Source organism: Sphaeramia orbicularis, chromosome 9 (assembly GCF_902148855.1).
Source record: "Sphaeramia orbicularis chromosome 9, fSphaOr1.1, whole genome shotgun sequence".
Taxonomy (NCBI): domain Eukaryota; kingdom Metazoa; phylum Chordata; class Actinopteri; order Kurtiformes; family Apogonidae; genus Sphaeramia; species Sphaeramia orbicularis.
Genome location: NC_043965.1, coordinates 45,754,661 through 45,775,560, shown reverse-complemented (window position 1 = coordinate 45,775,560; position 20,900 = coordinate 45,754,661). Strand labels below are relative to the sequence as shown.

The window sequence follows — 20,900 nt, the reverse complement described above, 5'->3', positions numbered from 1 at the left end:
TAAAAATGCTTTTCATCATCCTATTTGGAATTAAAAGTTTCTGTTATAAAAGCTGGAAAGATTTGAATACATCTTGGGTATTTTTACAATGCAGATCTTTGTTTCCCTTGTACAAACAGGGGAATAAAAAACAAAATGACTAAATATCGGCCTTACTAATAGTGGCCAAACTACTGTTTCTAAGCATAGGTACAAGATGAGCAGCATAAATTAGCCTGATGAAATCTACAGAAATGTCTGAAACATTCATGGGACAATTAGTCTGAATTTTCAGATTTGTTTCATTGAGCCTATTTACATGATGACAACAGGGAACAATCAGATCTGACACTTTTACATGCACTTCATAAACACGACAATCAAAAAACCCTGGTTTAAATTATTTAGTTCATTATTGGATTTCTTTCTGAGTATGTACAAATATAGAGACGGTAAACAAACTTCCTGTTACTGTTTTCAGCTCATGTTTGACTATGTCACTTCCGTTTTGTACAATTTCCTCTTCCAAATTCTTGTTCTTTTTTTTTTTTTTTTTTTAAACATGCGCTGGTGTAAAAGAATGACCTAAATCAGATTAGCAGGTATACAAGCACAAAGACATGAGAGTATTGGGGAGAAATCCAGGTGAGTTAATCCGATTTCTCATCATCAGATCACAGCTGTTATCTGATCAAACATATCAGATTATCCCGTTTACATGATCACTTGCACAATCTTGACAACTCCAGAAACTGGACAATGATCGGAGAATCTGTGCGCATGTAAATAGGCTTAGTGAAAAGGCGATCAAGATAACATGGTTCCATCCTTACGTACAGCCTCTGCTCGTTAACGCCACTGCCGGGGCTCTGGAGTCTTTCTGCAGCCGTGTCCTTGTCTAATAAGGCAGCTTAAAGTGTGAAGAGCAAGCTGACGTACACCTGAGCACAGCGTGAGGAGTCAGAAACAATCCACAACGGAAAAAAAACAGACTCTAGAAGTGAGTGGAAACAACGGTGGGGTGTGACGTTTGAAGCCAGAGGTGAAAATATGAGCATCGGGACGATCAGGGGCTTCATTCGACTTTACAATTAACAGGGAAAAATCAGGGTCAATAACTGAGGCCTGTTACGTGGAGGTGTGGAAGCAGACTACATTTAAAGTACAGCATGCCTTCAAGTACGAGTGTTGTCTCCATTTTATGTCCAACAGAAACTCTTCAGCCTTTAGATGTGCTTGAGTCCGTGTTTTCACCTCTCGCACCTCCGGTCTTTTCCGAACTGAAGCCGATTTCCTCACAGTGTAAATTTATTCCTACTGGCTACAGCGCTAACGGGGTGAACGTGTGAAATATGGACCAGTTTCGGTTTTCTCTGTGCTGTTAAGATGATGCTTTTAAGATGAGCCTGCAGAAAAGTACAGACACTTGAAGCCGTGGGCCGTTGCGGCGCAGCGCGTTCGTCACAGACGGCGGAGAAATGACTAAAATCACTGTTGGATAGCAGCAATACAACTAACCATTTATATTAAGACTTATCTTACAATCTGTACAGTAACTGAAGAACACATCATCCGACGTGGAAACCACCTCATGTGCTGTCCTGCAGTGTGGAGCGTGACGATGGCCTTCTGGGAAAAAAAACTAGTGAAAGGACAGTGGAGAGCTCCGGGATCCTTTAGAGTTCTTTGCTGGTGACGCAGCGTTCTGGAAGGTGTGTGGAAATGTGTGTGTGTGTGCGTGTCACTGTTCGATAAGGGCGGGCTGCTACACTGATAAAACGGGCCCACAGACTTGTGAAATGTTGCCGTTTTACCTGGTTTTAGCATTGAAGAATATGATCCTGGTGGTCTACTGAGAGCCCTAAACCTGAGTCTTCTGTCTGCATGAACCTTTTGTCAACATCCTGTGGGGTTTTAGTGTCCTGTGATGGTCCAACTATGGGTTCAACAGGTTATTCTGCACTGACCAAACAAAACCCATGGGAATTGTAAAGGTTTTTTTTTTTTTTTTTTTAACAGTTGGGTTGTCTGACATACTTTTCTATAGTCACTGCATTACCGGAGAAGCAGATAGGTAGCCTGGCCAGCCATCCATCTTTCTCAATGAGAAATCCATCCGGAATCGCGGGGTTTGAATCCAAATATGAAGGCGGGACTAACAGGTGCTGAGTAAACCAATCACAGATAAGACGGACGTGATGCTTTTGTCAAAGAAACTGTAATTCAAACCTGATTTTTGAATCAAGTAAATAACCGACAACAGTTTATAAAGAGATTTAAAAAGAAAAAAAAAAAAAAAAAAGATTTGCAGAGTTGGAACTGACAAAAAGAAGTACGACGCATTGCGAAACACCCTCCCCTCAGACTTGTGATTGGTCGGTATAGAATAGATCGACCGTATTTCACAGTGATTGGCCCAATTCCAGACTGTTTTCCAAGTACTGAATACACTGAGAAAACCAGATGGCTGGCCAGGCTAGCAGACAGGAGTCGTAGCATCAAATCTGTTCAAAGAGACATCTAATTTATACTTCACAAAACACAAGAGTGGCAGTGTGTGTCGTTGTGTGACTCGGTGTGGATCTAAACAACACTCGTACCAACCAATGGAGGCTGTAGACCGATAACTCCTGTGTTTTGTGAAGTAACATTAATGTTTTTGTCAAAGGAGACCTGGTAGGTGTGAAGAGAGTAAAAAAACAGCTCCAGTTTTCCACAGACAGAGCTGTTTGACGGCAAAGAAAAGATACACAGACTTGTACTGATTTAAAGTGACTCTTTTAAAGCTGATTTTAAAGGTGGATAAAATAAAATGGTTTCTGTTTCTACATGGTTCTGCGTCTGTGGGTAATACTCTGACTATGGATCAGTACCTCATACAACCCCAACTTCAACAGGTCTGAGAATGAGCCACCAGTCGAATATGGTTCTACTTTTCCATGTTCACACACATGGTTTTAAGACTCAATAAGTGATTGAACGTGTATCTGTGTGCAGGGGAACTACAGCCACTATTACTAAATCCTGTTGGTTCAGCTGTTCAGCTTCCACGTGTCAAATGTTTTATTTAGTCCAGTGTGATCTAAAAATGAAGTTGGTGCTGAGATGAACTTTGGTTTTGCTGAGTGCCTGTCTGAGGGCGTCTGTCAAGTGGTACAGTCATCACCGTCCACTTAACCAAAGAGTTCTACTGCTCATTTTTACCGGAAAACATCTGCACAGTTCAGTGTCTAAAGTTATTAAAGCTTCTAACAGATTGAGCTTTCTCTTTGTCTTTTGCTGGCTTGTTGCTGTGGTAAAATACATCACAGGTTTTAGACGGTTTCCACTTCTAATATCAACTAAAAAGGAAAATGTCCAAGAACAAACTGCTGCTTCACTTTGTTGTATCTTTGACAGAACAGATGGGATTATCTCTGTTTACACACATGGATGAAGGCTCTCAGTCAGGCACTCAGTTTGTTTAGAAATCATAAACGTCACATCTCAGATCACATTCACTGGACTGAAAGGGTCACGTGACATGAGCATCTGTGGTATGTGAGCTGGTCAGGTGTCCTGAACCAGCAGCCCCAGTACTGGGACCACTGTTCAAACTATTAACGGTTTGGGCTGTGATCACAGAACTCCTCACTAAAGCAGTTCATGTGCAAATTTGCCCAATTTTAACATTTTAGGTCGAAATGTTTGATTGGAGGTGTCTGACCAGGCGTATCTGAACCTACTTTCTCATGGACAGACTGTATAAGGGAAAATGAGTCTTATGACTGGACTTAACTTCAGGTTACATTTGCAGTTTGTTTCAGAGTTTTGCGTTGACTGCTGCAGCTCTGGGTCTCTGCAGAGGTGAGGGGTAGGTTGAGGGTCTCGTCTGTCAGGACAGCCCGCTGTGGCCTTTCTGAGGCCTGAACGCTGTGGTTGTGGACAGGGTGGCAGCCTGTCCGCCCGGTGCTGGTGGGAGCTTAGAGGGGCATCAGCCTGGTGGTGTGGAACAGGAGGGGGTTCAGGTCCTCAGCGTGGACGGCCCGATGGAGTGAGGGCTCTGAACGGCTGCGCTCGATTTTTGGCAGCAGGTCTTGAACCTGCTCAATGGCTACCAGGATCTGAAAGTAGTGAAATGAAAACACTCTTTGAGATTAAATCTACAAATATGTGTTTTTCACTTTTTCTGATCTATGATAGAAATGGTTTTCATCCACTGAAGGTCAAAGTAACAACTTTTAGAGCAATGTGGAAGACAGGACATTTGATTTTTCATCCTCTCTCTTAATATTGATACATTTTCTACATCAGGGGTGTCTAACATAAGGCCCGTGGGCCAACATCAGCCCATCAAAAGTTCCAATCCACCCCATGAAATGAATGTATGAAGTGCAAAAATTACACGTTATAAACAATGACAACTCCCCAAAGAAATATGAACAACCTGAAATGACAATAGAGAATCAAGTGCAAATTTAACAATATTATTCCTGTTACTAGATGTTTTATGCATTTGTCGATTGACTACCAACTATAAGTTGTGCTAATAATAAGCCGAGATGTAATATTGTAGAAATTGTTCTAATTTTACACCCAAATTCCAAAATTTTAATAATATTCTACCTGTTACCAAATGTTTGTGTAACATTGTGTGTAATGCACATGTATAAACTAGAAGCACTCGGAGAGCGCAGACCTCCGCCAAGGCTGATCAGTGGCCCCCCCCGTGGGCCCCCCTACGCCAAGGAGGTTATGTCTTTGCCAGGGTTTGTTTGTCTGTCTGTCTGTCTGTCTGTTTGTTTGTCTGTCCGTTAGTGTGCAACATAACTCAAAAAGTTATGGACAGATTTTGATGAAATTTTCTGGTCTGCGCCCCCCCCGTGGGCCCCCCCACCCCCGATCACCACCAAAATTTAATCATTTCTTCCTTATCCCATTTCCAACAAACCCTGAAAATTTCATCCAAATCTGTCCATAACTTTTTGAGTTATGTTGCACACTAACGGACAGACAAACAAACAGACAGACCAACAAACCCTGGCAAAAACATAACCTCCTTGGCGGAGGTAATGATAAGTTAAGGCATAAAATTGTTAAAATTGCACTTATTTTTCTTAAGAAATGTCAGGTTTTTTTCAGGTTATTCACATCTTTTTTTGGTGAAAGGATAGTTTCTTTCCATATTTTCATAATTTGATGTTTTTTGCACTAAAACAAAGAGAAAAATTTGGAGTTACCATTATTTAAAGGCTATTGTGCTATTATTTTACTTGTCCAGCCCACTTGAGAGCAAATTGGGCTGAACCAAAAGAGAACAGACTGCATCCCAACTGTGGATTAACTTATGTGAATCATGATTAAATACAAAATGTATGACTGAAAAATTGTGACTTTATCTATAAAATTTATGTAATGGAGAAAGTGTCCTTTTCATTAAAAGTAAAGCAGGATAAATTTATGGCAATGTGATCCAAATGGATTGTATATATCACCCCATTGAGGCCAGATTTAACTTAACTGGAAATGACAAGTTATATTTGTACTGGTTTAATGTAATGAAGTTGAACCTTATGTGGATTTTGAAATAAGAACAGTGGAAAAAAAGGGCAAAAAGGTGACATCTTTTTGTTCTAATGTATATTATTTAACAAAATATAACAAAAAAAGGGAAGACTTATTTTAAGAAGAGTTTTTTTTTTTTTGTTTGTTTTTTTCCTCTAAACAGAGAACTTATATGGAATGTGTTTATATAAAATTTCATGCTTTACCATTCCTGATTTTTCAGAAATGATATACAAATGTGATTAGTTGGGTTTTTTTTTTGTGTTTTACCCTGTTGTAAAGTATTTTCCCAAATGAAAACGTACAATTATAAAATGAAGAAAAATTGTGACTTTGGTGCCTCCTAGTGGTGACTACTGAAAAACAACAATCAGAGCCGTTGGGTTAGAGTTGAAGGGAATAGACCATGAATTGGCAACCTTTGCAATCTAAAGAGTCATTTTAGGATGGAAAAAGAAAAACAAAACTGTCTGGAGCCAAAAGATACCCTTATATCTTTCCTCAAACTGGTTTAAAATGTTCTTCAGGATTAGTTTATACAGAATATGTGGAAAATAAATCAAAGTTTCAGTGCATTTACACAACTACAAAAAATGACAAAACTAAAGAAAACAGTGACATTCGTCATTATTTTTGTTTGATGCAAAAATCAGCTGGTTAAGTGAAGGCTTTCTTTGCAATGGAGAATACAGATGAATACCTTCCGCGTTACAAAGTAGTTTACTATTGCTACTATTACTATTAGTTTTTTTTTTTTTAGAATTCATTTGGGGTAAAGTCTACATTTTTACAACTGCATGACGTCAGAATCACTTTATTGCTATGGCAAACTGTGTACAAAAAAAAAGTGTTCCATATGCTGTTTGACAAATATACATTGAGCCACTGGAAAAGGGCACAAGAGCCATATGTGGCCCCGGAGCCACAGGTTGCCTACCCCTGGAATAGACAATAACTGAGTGTATCGATCACTTTAAGGCTTTTAGTCGGAATATACACTACAGCGTGAACATGAAACAATTTTATGAGAGAGACATGTCATGATATTATTCTCTAAGTTCTATTATGTTTGATTTCAAGTAAGACGGGATTTAAAAAAAAAAAAAAAAAAAAGAATTTGTTTGTATCCAGAGCTCCTACAGTAGCACTATGGGTGGTTTTTCGGGGGTTACTCTGGTCATGCCCTAAAGAGATACGATCCACAGTGAGGTTGCACCCGTGGGAAGATGTTCTGAGAATGATGAGAAATGTTTATCTCTGTGTAATCAAGTTGAGTGGGGAGTTTGTGTCTGTTGGGAAATGAGGTCTTGTACGTCTATGGCTGCAGAAGACTTTGGCACTGATTAAAATGGGCTCATGAAGAAAACAACTCTGAGTTTTATTGCAATGAATGTATTCCAAGTCTGATGCTAATCCTGATTTCACTGTTATTTTATTATGAGTCATTAATAAGAGCATTGTATCTCAGTTTTTATGTTGATCAAATATCTGCTGCAGGTGAAGGTACCAGTGTATGCAGCTTTTTAATGCAAAGCACTTTAAGATTTATAAGAAGGTGCTGCATAAATAAAATGTATTATCACTAAATACGTTTTGTGGGGACGTGACAATCTATATGTTTTCATGTGTTTCTTTTTTTATCGTCTGTGGATGTGACTTCATTCAAGTTAAAAACTCTGTGTGCCACATTAAACAGTGTAACCCTCCACATTACTCACCTGTGGAAACAGGGGTCTCTCATCACGTTTGAACTTCAGGCAATCAATAATCAGCCTTTTCATGGACTTGGGTGAGGTACTATACAGCTTACTGAGGTCTGGAGACAAGTAACCTCGTCCAACCATAAAGATTATCTAGGAGAGAGAACGAGAGCATTAGAGATTCTATATGTGGATGGAACTCACATCTCCTAAATGAAACAATCCTGACACAGGAGAATTTTGTATGTAATCCTTATTAAACAAAATCATTTTTTTTTTAATGCTACGGACAATTTATGATTTTAACCGATTAATATCTAGCTACATGAATTCAAGAGAAAACGTGATTCAAATACACCCTGTACTAAAATTCAGGGTTCCTACAGGTTTCTACAGGTTAAATTTAAGACCTTTTTAAAACTACTTAGATCTGAATTAAATGTCTATTTCACAGCCATACTAGCAAAAATTCATGACTCCTAGAATTCAGGAAAATGTATTTATTTGCTCCAACACCTGGGTTGCAACGTTAACAATAATTGGTTCCTAATTTCAATATAAATTGTCAGGTGGAACTGAGTAGACTAGCGTTACTTTCTCTGCATCTTCGACATTTCCCAAACACATTTAAAACACAATCCAGCGAACAAATTTATGGCAACATAACTTAAGAGTAGTATTTTGCTTTTTTAAAATGGAATTATGCATTTTAAAACATTTCCCTGTGGTCTACATAAACTTTAAATGCTCTGCTTGGGTCTGAATTCTTCATTAATTCAACTCCACAGGTCCATCTTCAACACTATTTCTGAGTAATGACACCAGAAAGGTGGTTTTGAGCGCTGGCCCTTTAAATGCACATGAGCCACTTCAGGCCCCACCCCCTCCAGGTTGTTGGCTGTGCTGCTCTGTCCCGTTCAACCATCAACTGAACATTTTAGTTAATCGGCTCAAAGTCTGGACATATTTTCAATATGGACTACAACCACTGCTGCTGACAAACAATTATGTCGTACTCGGAGAAATGGTCATCATAAGTCTTGACCTTGTATGTGCAAATGTCGTGTTGTAACTAGTTATAAGACGTAACAAATTAAGAAGGAATTAAAACAGGTTGTAGAAATCCACTCGATTTTTGCCAAAATGAATATAAAGATAGCTTTGCAGCACCTGGAGGGTTCAAATTCAAACTCTATGAACTATTAGGGTTCAAATAAACAAATAAATGTAGCAAAGGCTAATATAAGTGGGTTTACATAAATATGACCCCTTTAAGTCTGTTTACGGATCTGCATACACCCTGTCAGATGCTAACAATTCAAGTCCCTGTCAGATACTCTGGTAAGTGTTATCAGAGAGTGTCGTGTAACCTGGTCTCTGTTGTTGATATTGGAGTAAGGCAGGGTCCCTGACATCAGCTCGAACAACACTACACCATAGCCGTATACATCGGACTGGAACGTATAGGGGTTACTGTCCTGCATTCGGATCACCTCCGGAGCCTTGGAAAGAAAAGGAGAGGAAAAATAAAGTCATGGGAAAAACCTTCAGACTCATAACAAACGATGCATGTTGATTCCACAGTGGGAATAAACTGAATAACATCAAAAAGAAAAAATCTGCTGTGTTTATTATCTGGAAATACTGATATAGCTATAATCCAAAATGCAACAACAACAAATTCTCTCTTGATCAGAAACCCAAGCTGGCCGAACAGACTTGCAATCAATCATTATAAACATTTTATCACCATTAATCAGCCATTTACGATTTAAACCTAGCTCTTCTAACTGTATTACAGCCTTTGAAGAAACACCTTTAGTCTACAACAGACAAGAATGCACATGCTTAAAAATCCTGGGTTCCCACAGGCATTTTCCAAGGAATCAGGAGGATATATTGGAAGAGGCATGTCTGGGTCTCCTCAATCATCAATCAGTTGTTCTGTACAGTTCATGAGAGGCTTACCATCCACAGAATGGATCCACTGGGCTGTTCTACCTGCTGGGAGCCGCTCCACCGAGACTTCACCGTGGCCAGGCCGAAGTCGCCGATCTTTACAGTCCAGCCCTCATGGAGAAAAATATCTAGCAGCAGAGCTCAGGAAAAATTACGACAAAAAAAAAAAAAAAGCACTTTGTCTCTGTGTTAAAAGGGGTAAGTTCATCTTAATCTGTTTCTCAAAACCACCAATTCAACAACTGCTGGCTCAGATATACAAAAACTCAATACAAAAATACAGCATAATCCAGCCCGCACAATAATTTTAGAAACACAGAGGCTCTTTTATATCAAGTTTGATTGAAAACATGAAAACACTGGTCAAATGTCCACACATGCCCAAACAGTTCATGATAAAAAAAGTAGGTATTAAATCTTTATTTGTGTGGCTGTAAAGAAAAAAGGTGACTCAAAAAGGAACACTGGACCCACACTAATTTAGTGCTCTGTCCATGCGAATGCAGATATTTGGAAAAACTACCATTTTTTCTGTTACATTAAATAAGCAGACGTTATGGTGACATTTCAGGAAAAGTATCCTGATTAGGACGAAGATTTTCTACATTAAAAAGACACATTACACAAAGTGATAACGAACGTAAATAAGCCAGTATATGCCTGTCAAGAAACACAATAATTTACCTATTGCACTTGGAAATGCATGGAGCTGTTGCCATTCGATGCATAATTAAACACACATATCTAGAGGGATTGCATTTCGGACTTCAGTGAATTGTTCTAATAAGCAATTGAAAAACTAAAGTAAGAGGAAAAGTTCTGTCAAACTAAAAACTGAGCTTAGCTGCACTGAAATAAACTAATGCACAGAAAAATTTACAGAATGCGCTGTTTGCATTTTGGTTAAGTATGATAAAAATAAAGTGACTTTCAGACATATTGGGTTTTATTGAAGCACTTGAATGTTTAGCCAACTTGAGTGTGACACCCCGGATTGAAACCATCTTTAACATTACAGTCAATGGTTTCATTTAATGCCAATGTGCACCTGTAAGGAACATACACTGGGAAAAAAAACTTCTGCAGTGTATATGTCTCCTATTACAAGGTTATGATTCATGCTTGTACTTCAACTGTCATTAGCTGCAGAATACGGTGTTAGATATAGTTATTGTGGTTGTTGGTCAAACGTACAGCAGCAAAGAATAAAAACCTACAGGGACACATGCACATGAATAAATAAATACATACATACATACATACATACATGAAGGCGCACATGAAGTCACAGCTAACACTGTGCAAAGAAAGGATACTGTTTGATTTGAGATCTCGGTGAATTATGTTCTTTGCATGAAGATAACTGAAAGACAAAACATAGAAAAGGAAAGTGATGAGGGACAATATTATGACTGTGTATCTTCACGAGTTTAGAAAGTCAAAACACTGACCCATAAGCTTCCTCTTACATATGTCAATAAAAGATAAAAAAAGGTTCCATTTTATTTTTCACATTACTACTGGAGAGCCTGATTTGAAAAACATCTTCCCAAACATTATTATAACACAGGTTTTTCTGCATTTTTAACGTTTGTGATATGCAAACCACAAAAATCAGTAAATTAATGATACCAATCAGCACTAAATGTACACAGACTATACTTGTTTTTTGTGTACTTTGACTCTGCATCAGTTGAAACTTGATATCCAGTCCTTCAACAGGATGTCAGTGGTGAGTAAGTGATATGGGTGAAATGGAATTTGTCAGCCAATCTTACTCCATGCCCTGCGCTGTCTGTCTGGCCACCTCAATGCGTCGCATAGTGTCAAACTTGGTCTCCGTGACGTGCAGATGGCGGTACAGGCTGCTGCCTTCACACCACTGTGTGATGATGGCGAAGTTGGGCTTAGTCATGTAGCCCATGAACAGCAGGATGTTGACGTGGCGGGTCTTCCTGCATGGTGCAGAAATGATAATGACCAGATTTACACACATTTTGTTTTGGTAATAAATCATCAGAAGTGTGACAACGATACAAACTCTAATTTCAATAAACACTACATGTGACATTTCGTACAGTAAAGAATCAAAGTTAATTCAATGTGCGACTTACCGTAGGACCTGCATTTCATTCTTAAAGGCCTGGAGCTGCTCAGGCGTTGGTTCTGTGACTTTAAGAATCTTAATTGCGACATCTCCGTGCCACTTTCCCTTGAAGACTGTTCCAAAGGAGCCGGCACCTATTCTCTTCTGGATGGTGACTTCTCGAGAGTGAACTTCCCAGTAGTAACTGGAGTCTCTGTAGCCACCTCGGTGCTGAAATTTATGATGCTGATGTTAGACAACATACTATATGAATTTACATGCATTTCCATCGTAAAACATTTGTATGAATCACCTGTTTGTTCTGCTATGTAAAAAAAAAAAAAAAACTGACCTGGTAAAAATATCAGAGGATACATACCACTTTCTTTTTGTCATCAGACGAAGAGGGCTTGCGCTCTTTGTGCTCTGATGGGGATTTGGGGGGCCTCCTCCCTGGAGAGCCCAGAGAAGAGGGAGGACTGGTGGAGGGCTTGGGTGAGGGCTCAGGACCTGGAAACGTGACAACAAACCAGCTCAAATGGAGAGTTTCAACAAGAGGGGTGTAAGGAATGAAACAAAGCGGCGGGCGTCATGAACATACCTATTGTGTTGTTGCATTTAAGTGCTTCCTAAAAGAGAGCAGAAACAACATAAAGTCACATCTGAAGCCTTGATCAACAAAGAACAATTCCTTTTATTAATTTATTTTTTGCAGCCTCATAGTGACAAAGTACTTGACCTTCTTGCATTACACAAAGCTGTGACTCATTGTATTCATTTGACTGAATGACTTGACTGAATACTGTTCGCTGCAACTTGCATTATCAAAGCCTGTTGGTTCATCTCGAAATATTTCACACAACCACAGTGAAGTCAGCTTTCCTCAGAAGTGATGTGAAATGGGTGTTCTCTCAAAAGGTGAGAAACTGCTTCCCCACATGTTTAGACTGCAAGCTCAACTGTTAACAAACCATGTTTCTATCATTTCACTAGTAAATGAAAATATCAAATAAAATCAGTAGTGTTTAAAAACCATAAATAATTGAAATCTGGTTATTCTTAGTCTGGTATAAGTGATAAATTCTAGAATCTAGAATTCTAGAATATGTTTTACAATTTATTTAAATACCTGGTAAATACTCCTGTCTTCTTTCAGAGGTCAGGGGACATTAACAATTTATTAAATATGAACATTGCTGGATCACATCATAACCACTACTCTGGTTTAGATGTTTGGCTGTGGGGTAATATTTCTTAAGTGTTTACCACTGTGACCTGACTGAACTCTGCTGCACTTATCAGGAAATCAGGTTTCTGTAGCATTCTGTCATTTACTTATTTATTTCAACACCTTTTCCCAACTTAGCTGGTAGGAATATGACATATTACTGAAAGAACAATCTTCTTGTATTGCTCCAGAAGTGAAATGCTTTTGATACTGTGACTGTACTTCTTTAACATCCCTTGGCTGAAGCTATATGGAGGTAGCAGCATGAAAGTGGGCGAAGATGTTCACACTCATTAGTATCCGGTGAGAATACACAGGAAAACCCAGAAGCGGGAAAAGGGATTATACAGGTTTCTGAAATCAGGATGTTAATATTTACATGCACAAAAATGGGATACTCCATCGACTTAATAGTAACTGGGACACTTAAGTCGACGCTAAGGCAGCCAATGTAACTACTGACCTCTATGATGTTGGCACCAGCAGGGCCCACTGTGCTGACCATATGAACATTGGGAGTGGATGTGGAGCGATGCCTCTGTAGAGACTGACCATCTCCACCAGGTATGGGGAAGCGAAAGGCCGAGGTTGGGGACAGCAGGTCCATCCTGAGCATCAAACAGTGACATATATGTATATCTGTGTAGGTTTAACACATTACGATGGGGTCTGAATTTGAGTTATGATTTGTTTTCTTCTGGAGCTTACCCAGCAGGCTCTGGGGTTAAGGCTAGGTTGCTCTGCGATGGGGAATGTTCTGGCAATAGGATTTGAGGGTACTCATCTGTGCACGGGTTGGAATCACACCTGGAGTCAACACAGAGAAGAAAAAACAGAGAAAGGAAAGGCATCCGATTAGGTCTGGGTTCACTTTTCACTTATGCCCGCATTGACATTCAAAGTACAGTGGTAAAATAACCAGTCAGAGGACTGCTCAACTCACCGTTTGGTCACTGTATCCATATCCACACATACAGTGGGAACCTTGCTACTGCAGTGTTGGTGAAATTTGTAGCCACATGTCTGACATCGGAAGCCGTTAAAAAGAAACTTGTGGCAAAAATCACAGTAAGCCAGCTTGAAGAAAGTTTTCCGTACCTACAAAAGAAACCAAGTTGCAAAATTGCTTTATTTTAATGATATTTACATGTAAGAGGAGTAAAATCAGAATACTGTTTTCTGTTCTTTAAGGCCTGACATGAACATATAAAACAGGGTTTATGTGTTTGGCAGCTACTTACAAAATTGTGCATTGAGAGGGGAATATCATCCAGGACCTCAACTAAAAGTTCCTCTCCAACCAGAGGAGTGATATTCGTGTCCCAATCTGTCAGTCTCTTACGCCTACAAAACAAGAGTGTACATGAAAAACACAACTCGTTTAACCTGTGACCTTTCCAACCCTAAAAGGCACCAATGTTTTTCATACAGCTGCATATTGAACTGAAGTGTGCACTGTTACTGTCATATTAAAAATTCCACCACTGAGTGTAGCCGTTTACAGAAATGGTGCCTCAGATAAAATGCTGTGTATACCTGATCTTTTTTTAAGTATATACTAACCTCAATTACCACCTGAACTGTTTCTTACAATAAGCTATTTGATATAAAAGGCTTCCTCTACTTTAAAATGTGGCTGTAAGTTCTCTAAGGACACAATTCATAAAATCTAGGTTTAGAGTGTGTACTTCCAAGCATGATTGTCACATCAGAACATCAGATAACCATGCAGCTTACACAATTGGGAAGTGAAAACATAAAGCCGTATGCACAGTGCACTGACAGTCAAATCTAGAGTGAAGAAGACAATGAGCATCCTCTGGTCAAGTGTTTTACATCAATATATATAAATTGTGGATTGTCAATAATGGGATGGAATAGATTTCCTACAAATTTTCAAGTAAGTAAATACAAGAATGGTGATGTATATTAGGTAGTGGGCTGTTGAGTGTGTATAAATATCTGAACACACACAAAGTCAGACTGCACCACATTTCCTGCTCTGCATTCAGTCTTGACATTTTACAAATATTTCTCCAGACCACACTGTGCAACATGAAGACTTGTGATTTGCTGTAACTGTTTGCTGCTGCCCCTCAGTCTTTAATGTAGGCGACGAGGAATGCAACGCATTATCCCTATCGGAAGTGGGAGGACATGCAGAAGGCAATAATGCAATCTTACCCTTCTAGAAGGCGAAATACAGCACAGCATTCTTGGCTTAGGCCTCTCACTTTGAGCGCTTTATCTAGACTCTCATGCACAGTCTGTCCTTGACGAACATTCACCTAAGAACAGAAAACTGTATTTGAACAAGAGTGACTTTAAAATAACATTCGCTGGTCTCACACATTCAGGTAACAAGGAGGATACTGAACATGCTGACGAGTCAAAATGTGAGCAGTACATCCAGTTAATGTTGACTTTGCAGATTACCCATGTTTTAACAGACACACTGTGCTGGAAAAATAAAACAGAGTGTACAGATCACTTGTTCACAAAATAATAATGCTGCATTCCTATTCTGACCACAACAAAACTCTGACTGTTGACAGTACGTCGTAGGATGCACGAGCAGTGCTGCTAGAGCCGTTGATCTTATTCACAAGTAGAAATACAGTTGAAACAAAGTCACTTTCCATTGTTCATGTCAAGTGATAAACAGAAAACTGTAAGAACTCAGGCACAATTGATGTGGTTAGACTTCTTTTGGCCAGAGATGTTCTCCTATAATCCAATTGGTCTGATGGAGGTGGAGAGCTCTGGTAATACGTACTTGTGGCTGTGTTGTATGAATGTAAATGCTGAGGTTGTACTGGCAGACATAACTGTTGGACATGTTAGCAGACACATTGAAGGGATTACAGATGTCCTGCAATGTAAACTTTCTCAATTAAATGAAAAAGTTAGATAATCTAGATGAATGACATTTAATATACATTCTTATTTGAATGCAAATATGATCATTTCACGCAATACTACCGTGTTGGACAAGAATGAAAGCATAACATTCAATGAATAAATAGAAAATGCCTGCAAAAACCATCTGTAAAACCAGTCACCAACTGACTCGTGACTACTCATAACCATGTTGTGAAAATTGACAGATTGGGCGAGTAATTACACTTACAATGAAAAATGAGAGCAAATTTCTTTCAAAGAGGTAAATGTAAATAAAACAAATGAATAACTTTCTTTTTGTACATAAAAAAATGCACTGTAAAAAAAAAAAAAAAAAAAAAAAAAATCGTTTGTAAATGTCATAAAGACAATTATAGAGCCGGTTAACTCACCACTGTCCTCTGTTTGTTGGGGAGGTAGACTCGGATGGTGCCCCCACCTCGAGGTACATCCTCTGGACTAGTCTCCCCCGAGGAGGAGTATGAGGAGGAGGTGGAGGACATGATGAGAGGCAGCAGGGGGTGGGGGACACAGCACTTAAGACCACAACCTCAGGAAAGCGTCATGCACGAGGGGATCCAGAAGAGTTAGGCCTTTAGAAAGAACCTGCACAAAACAAACATATTTCATTATGGACTTTCTTTAACATTCATGCTAGGGATGGATGCAACAGTACAGGTTATCCACGGTTTGGTACATATTGCGGTTCTTGAGTCACGGTTCATGGTACGGTTCAGACACAGAGGCCAGCTGGAGTCCGGCTGTGCGCCAAAATGTAACTGGGAGCTGATTGAGAACCTTAAGGCTCATTTATGCTCGCTTTACGTACATAAATAGGTTCGTCCATTTCTAACGTTGTCATGCATCACTGCCTCCATACTTTCATGCGTCCTGTACGTTGGAATGAGCGTTTCTCAATCAGTCCACCAGAGGGCACCGCTCTTAATTACCATGCTGGCCGAATACCATGAAGAAGAGTAAAGTTTTATGAGAAGAGGAGGAAGAAAGTCAATAATAACAAACATGCCAATGACAGAGGAGGTTTTACTAATGTGGATACTAATGTTAACATTGAGAAGGGTAGTTGGAAGTAGAAGGGCTGTGCTCTGTGTCTGGCTCGGGCCAGGCTCCACCACGTTCAACTCTAATGGGCTACGCCGCGTCTGGCTCTAACAGGGTCCACTTGTGTAATGCTTTAGCTGGGCTCTGCGTTGGGCTCCAACCAATGACAGTAGAATTCCGTAAGTCAGATGTCTTGCAAAGCTCTAATATAAACGCGAGTTGTCCTGAAATGTCATTTGAAAATGACAAATGAGCCATATCGCGGTACATGCTCATACCGAACCATGAGGGATGTACCGTTCGGTGCGATGTGTACCATTGCACCCCTAATTCATGCACTCATAAAACAGCTAATTGGTGGGGGGGGGGACATATGCTGTAACGATCATAATGACTGACAAAATCATGTGAAACATGGCCACAAAATGTGTAGGAAAGGCAAAACATCCCTGAAACTTAAAATGAACATAAAAATGACTTTCACCACAACCGTTCAAGCAAATATCAAAGTCTTAACACATATAAAGGGTCTAAATTTATATCATCAAAACCAGTATGGTTACCAAATACCCTTTCATCCATCCATACAAGATAGAACGAAAAAATAATGTCCTGTAATAAATGTGTTAAACATAGATTTTGGTTTCGTGATTATAAAAGAGGAACTAACTCTGTTTCCACTACACTACTCTTCCCGCTCTAGTTTTCACACAGAGAAAGCTAATATGACAAGAGAAATTATAAATAGCGTGACTTTTGAGTGGTGGTGGAAAGTAACTGAGTACACTTTCTTAACTACTCAACATAAATATAATTTTGACTTAGATACACTTAAATCACCTCAACTTCATTGTTGTCTCAATCATACTCTTAATACACTGTCAGATGAAGTAGCATTCATCCAGGGTCATGGAACACAAAACAAAGCATAAAAAACAGTACTAAATACAAATAGAAGATTAAATAGTGCGTGACTGCAAAAAGCTTAACAATAATAATCAACACAATAATAATCTGAATGCTGCAGACATTAATAAATCCTACAACCATGTGCACAAACATTTACTCATTCAGTGTTTGACACCTAGCCACAAAAATAAAGTTCATAAGCCACTGAATATCCTGCTATCCTCACCTACAATAATCACAAAAAATGCAGAAGTCACTTGTTACAGTAAGAGTATACAATGTGTGATGGTAATGCACCTTGACACTGGATGGTAACTGGGTCAGGTCAAGGGAACATGCACATCTGAAAAAATCAGTTTCTCTTATCCGATTCTGTAAGCACTCATTTGTTAGCTTATTACTGTGTGATGTATAATAAATGCTTGTATTAAAAATATTTGACTTGTTTTCTAGACACATTGCATCATAATAGGATCAAGAATTGAAACCATGTCACTCACCCATTGAAACTGTGTTACTTTAAATCTGTGTCAATAAGTCCAAAAGTTTCCAATAGGCTATATTTTCCTAAATTTTGACATCAGTGTAGCTTGATATGTTATTTAACACATCATAGGAAAATTCAAGTGAATTTCCTGTGGGAACCGCACGTTAAGCGCTTTGGTGTAAACCTTGTCAAAATCAGTGACATTTTGATGAAACCGTGAAACCGGGCACATTTTAAAATATTTTTGGTCAAAAATGTTATTTTATGCAATCATCATCCTCACTGTGTTTAACTACTTCCAAATACCTACTGAAATATATAATACACATTGATATAGGTTATATATGTACAAAGTTAGAGCCCACTGAACACCAAACCTGTAAATGTGTCACCGCTTGACCTGACCCAACTGCTAAAAGATGGAAAAAGAAGAAGAGATGGTCATGAGAGCAACGCAGTGTCTCTGCACTCATAAACAACTCATTTTAAGGTAAAGAAAACACAGCAATTCTCATTTTCATGCAATTATACTCCAATGAAAACATAATTATTAATACTGTATTCTATTTCTGTAATTAGATTCACCTAAATCTTATTGAACCTTACTGTACAACCATGTTACGCCAGTTTGTCCCTCTAGTCCACAGGTGTCTAACATGTGGCCCGGGGGCCAAATCCAGACTGCAAAAGGGTCCAATCCAGCCCGTGGGATGAATTTGTGAAATGCAAAATTCCACGAACATATTAACAATCATTTTAGTTTAGATTCCACATCAGACCAATTCAATCCTAAGTGGGTCAGATCAGTAAAATATAGGGATGCAACAGTATTCGGGGAAAACCGTGGTTGCAACCCGACCCAACCCGTGATTAAACACACTGTCTACACAGTAACTCACTTTTAAGTACCGTAGCACACCATTACAAGGAAATACGTACGGTAGATAACCATGACATTTTTATACCTTTTACATCCCTTTGCAGAACAAGACTTTATTTATATCAAAAAAGGCCCTTTTGGGCCCTATGTGTGCATGTGTCTGTTTTATACAACTGTATACAAGTAGTCAAGGAATAAGAAAGGGTTCTATTGTTCAGGACAGAAAGTGTTGTTTTATTCAGCACAATGACATAATTTGTTCCTACTGTGAAATTCAGGTTATGCTGACAAGCAAAATAAAAACATAATTTTGGGAGAAAAAAAAAAAAAGTTCTCTTTACATACAAAGCACGTACCGAAACAAAACCGAAACCGTGGCCCAAAAACCAAGGAATGGACCGAACTGTGGGATATCTGTGCCTTTACACTCCTAATAAAATACTATCATAATAACCTATAAATATTGACAACTCCAAATTTTTCTCTAAATGTAAACACTTTCATGTTATGTTACTTTATTTACACTAAAACTACCATTTCACAAAAAAATGCAAATAACCTGAACAAATATGAACATTTTGAAATGTCTGAAGTGCAATTTTACGCATATTATACCTGTTACTAAATGTTTTGTGTATTTATAGATCCATTGTGATCAGTAAGTTGTAATTTACGTGTAAATGATAAACTGAGACATAATATTGTTAAATTGTATTTAGTTTTCTTAAGAAATTTCAGTTTGTTCATGTTATTCACAGTTTTAAAAGATAGTTGGTAGATGTAAACATTTTTATTGCAGAATTTAACTTTTTTCACACTAAAACATTTAGCAATGTTTGCAGTTGACATTATTTATATATTATGTTATTATTTTAGTGGTCCAGCCCACTGCAGATCAAATTTGGCTTGATGTGGCCCCTGAACTAAAAGGAGTTTGACACCCCTGCTCTAGTCCATTAAATACTGCACTGCACTATATTTAGTCAACACTTCTAGTTACTTGTAGCATTATAAAACAAAAATTGCTGATATGATATGATGTAGGATTATGCTAATCTACTTAGACGTACACAAAGTATCTAGAAGTGGTTCTGCATTGTCCAACTATAACCATGATACGCTCTTAATTATGAACTGTTGCAGTAAATTATAGTAGATTTTGCAGATAACACTTTTCAGATGCTGTGACTGTAGTGAAGTACTTTCACCCTGTGGTTTATCTGCTTTAACTTAGGTTAAGCAAAAGCATCTGAGCTCTTTTCACGTCTATTTGTCATTTAAGAAATATTTATTAATTCAAGAGTTTATGGCACACAGCTGCAGGTCTTTGATATGATAAATTTAGCAGTACAGAAAACCGACAACGATGTTTACAACTTGGGTAAGCCTACACAATATTTACTGAGCCTAAATGATGTAACTAACCGTAAACACTGGGCAGACCGAGAACTAAATGACTATCAAAAACTCACTATAAAAGTCACATTTAAAGCGATAAAACATTACATTTTTAAGATGACTACTCGCATGATGCTAGTGTTAGCTGACTTAGCCAGTTAGCTTCGTGTGGGGATTTGCTTGCTATGTAATATGACATTTCGAGTTTAGGGAGGCCATGTTTCTGTCGGCTGGCCAGTTTAACGACTTTAGCCAACGAGCAAAGTTCTTATGTGTCCAGTGGTCGGTGGGTAAATTGTGAAAAAATGTAGGATCGTGCCAAAATGCAATGTTATTTAGTTTTTTTCTGATTCTCATTAGCACGACTTGAAACAGTGCTAGCTAGCTAAGTGCTAACTGTAGTGGGAGAGGAGATTATCCGGCTAACTCGACTGCTAGCTTACTGTACTGTCAGGGGCTTTGATGCTACTAGTAGCCAGCTAACGTTAGCCAACTTGGGGGTTTACCAGCGCGTCAGCTTGTTAGCCACTTCTGGTGTCTTCCTGAAATCCGTAGCGGTGACTTATTTAATTGACATGTGTCACACAGCATGATACACTCACCGCTATACACTTGTCAGAACACCAGCGCGATCCTCCTACCGTGCAACTGGTTTAATACAGTTTGGATTTTTTAGTAAACTCTTACCTGTAGCAGCCATCTTGAATTCTCTCAATCTGAAGTCGGATCTGTCAAGAACTTCAGGGAAAGCGGAAAATCTCCGAAAT

General features: G+C 38.7%; 1 protein-coding gene across 1 annotated transcript; it reads right to left on the bottom strand.

Annotated features, from left to right (window-relative positions):
- Positions 1–3,186: 3,186 nt before the first annotated feature.
- On the bottom strand, positions 3,187–20,886 carry araf (A-Raf proto-oncogene, serine/threonine kinase). Its single transcript, XM_030144636.1, has 16 exons — positions 20,821–20,886; positions 15,790–16,003; positions 14,681–14,784; positions 13,738–13,840; positions 13,440–13,594; positions 13,205–13,303; positions 12,960–13,104; positions 11,870–11,897; positions 11,648–11,778; positions 11,297–11,499; positions 10,961–11,137; positions 10,499–10,545; positions 9,192–9,310; positions 8,594–8,725; positions 7,242–7,376; positions 3,187–4,082 (listed from the first exon to the last, which is right to left on the bottom strand). Exons 2-16 carry the CDS (start codon positions 15,898–15,900, stop codon positions 3,942–3,944), a joined length of 1,830 nt encoding a protein of 609 aa, XP_030000496.1. The 5' UTR covers positions 15,901–16,003; positions 20,821–20,886; the 3' UTR covers positions 3,187–3,941.
- Between the last annotated feature and the right edge of the window lie 14 nt (positions 20,887–20,900).

What these genes read in the sequence shown, in the direction of transcription:
- araf (XM_030144636.1), bottom strand. Translation starts at nt 15,900, where the DNA reads ATGTCCTCCACCTCCTCCTCATACTCCTCCTCGGGGGAGACTAGTCCA. An exon ending in CTGATGACAAAAAGAAAGTG is followed by an intron (nt 11,500 to 11,647) that starts GTATGTATCCTC and finishes CATAAATTTCAG; the next exon opens with CACCGAGGTGGCTACAGAGA. An exon ending in AGAGACCCCTGTTTCCACAG is followed by an intron (nt 4,083 to 7,241) that starts GTGAGTAATGTG and finishes CACTACTTTCAG; the next exon opens with ATCCTGGTAGCCATTGAGCA.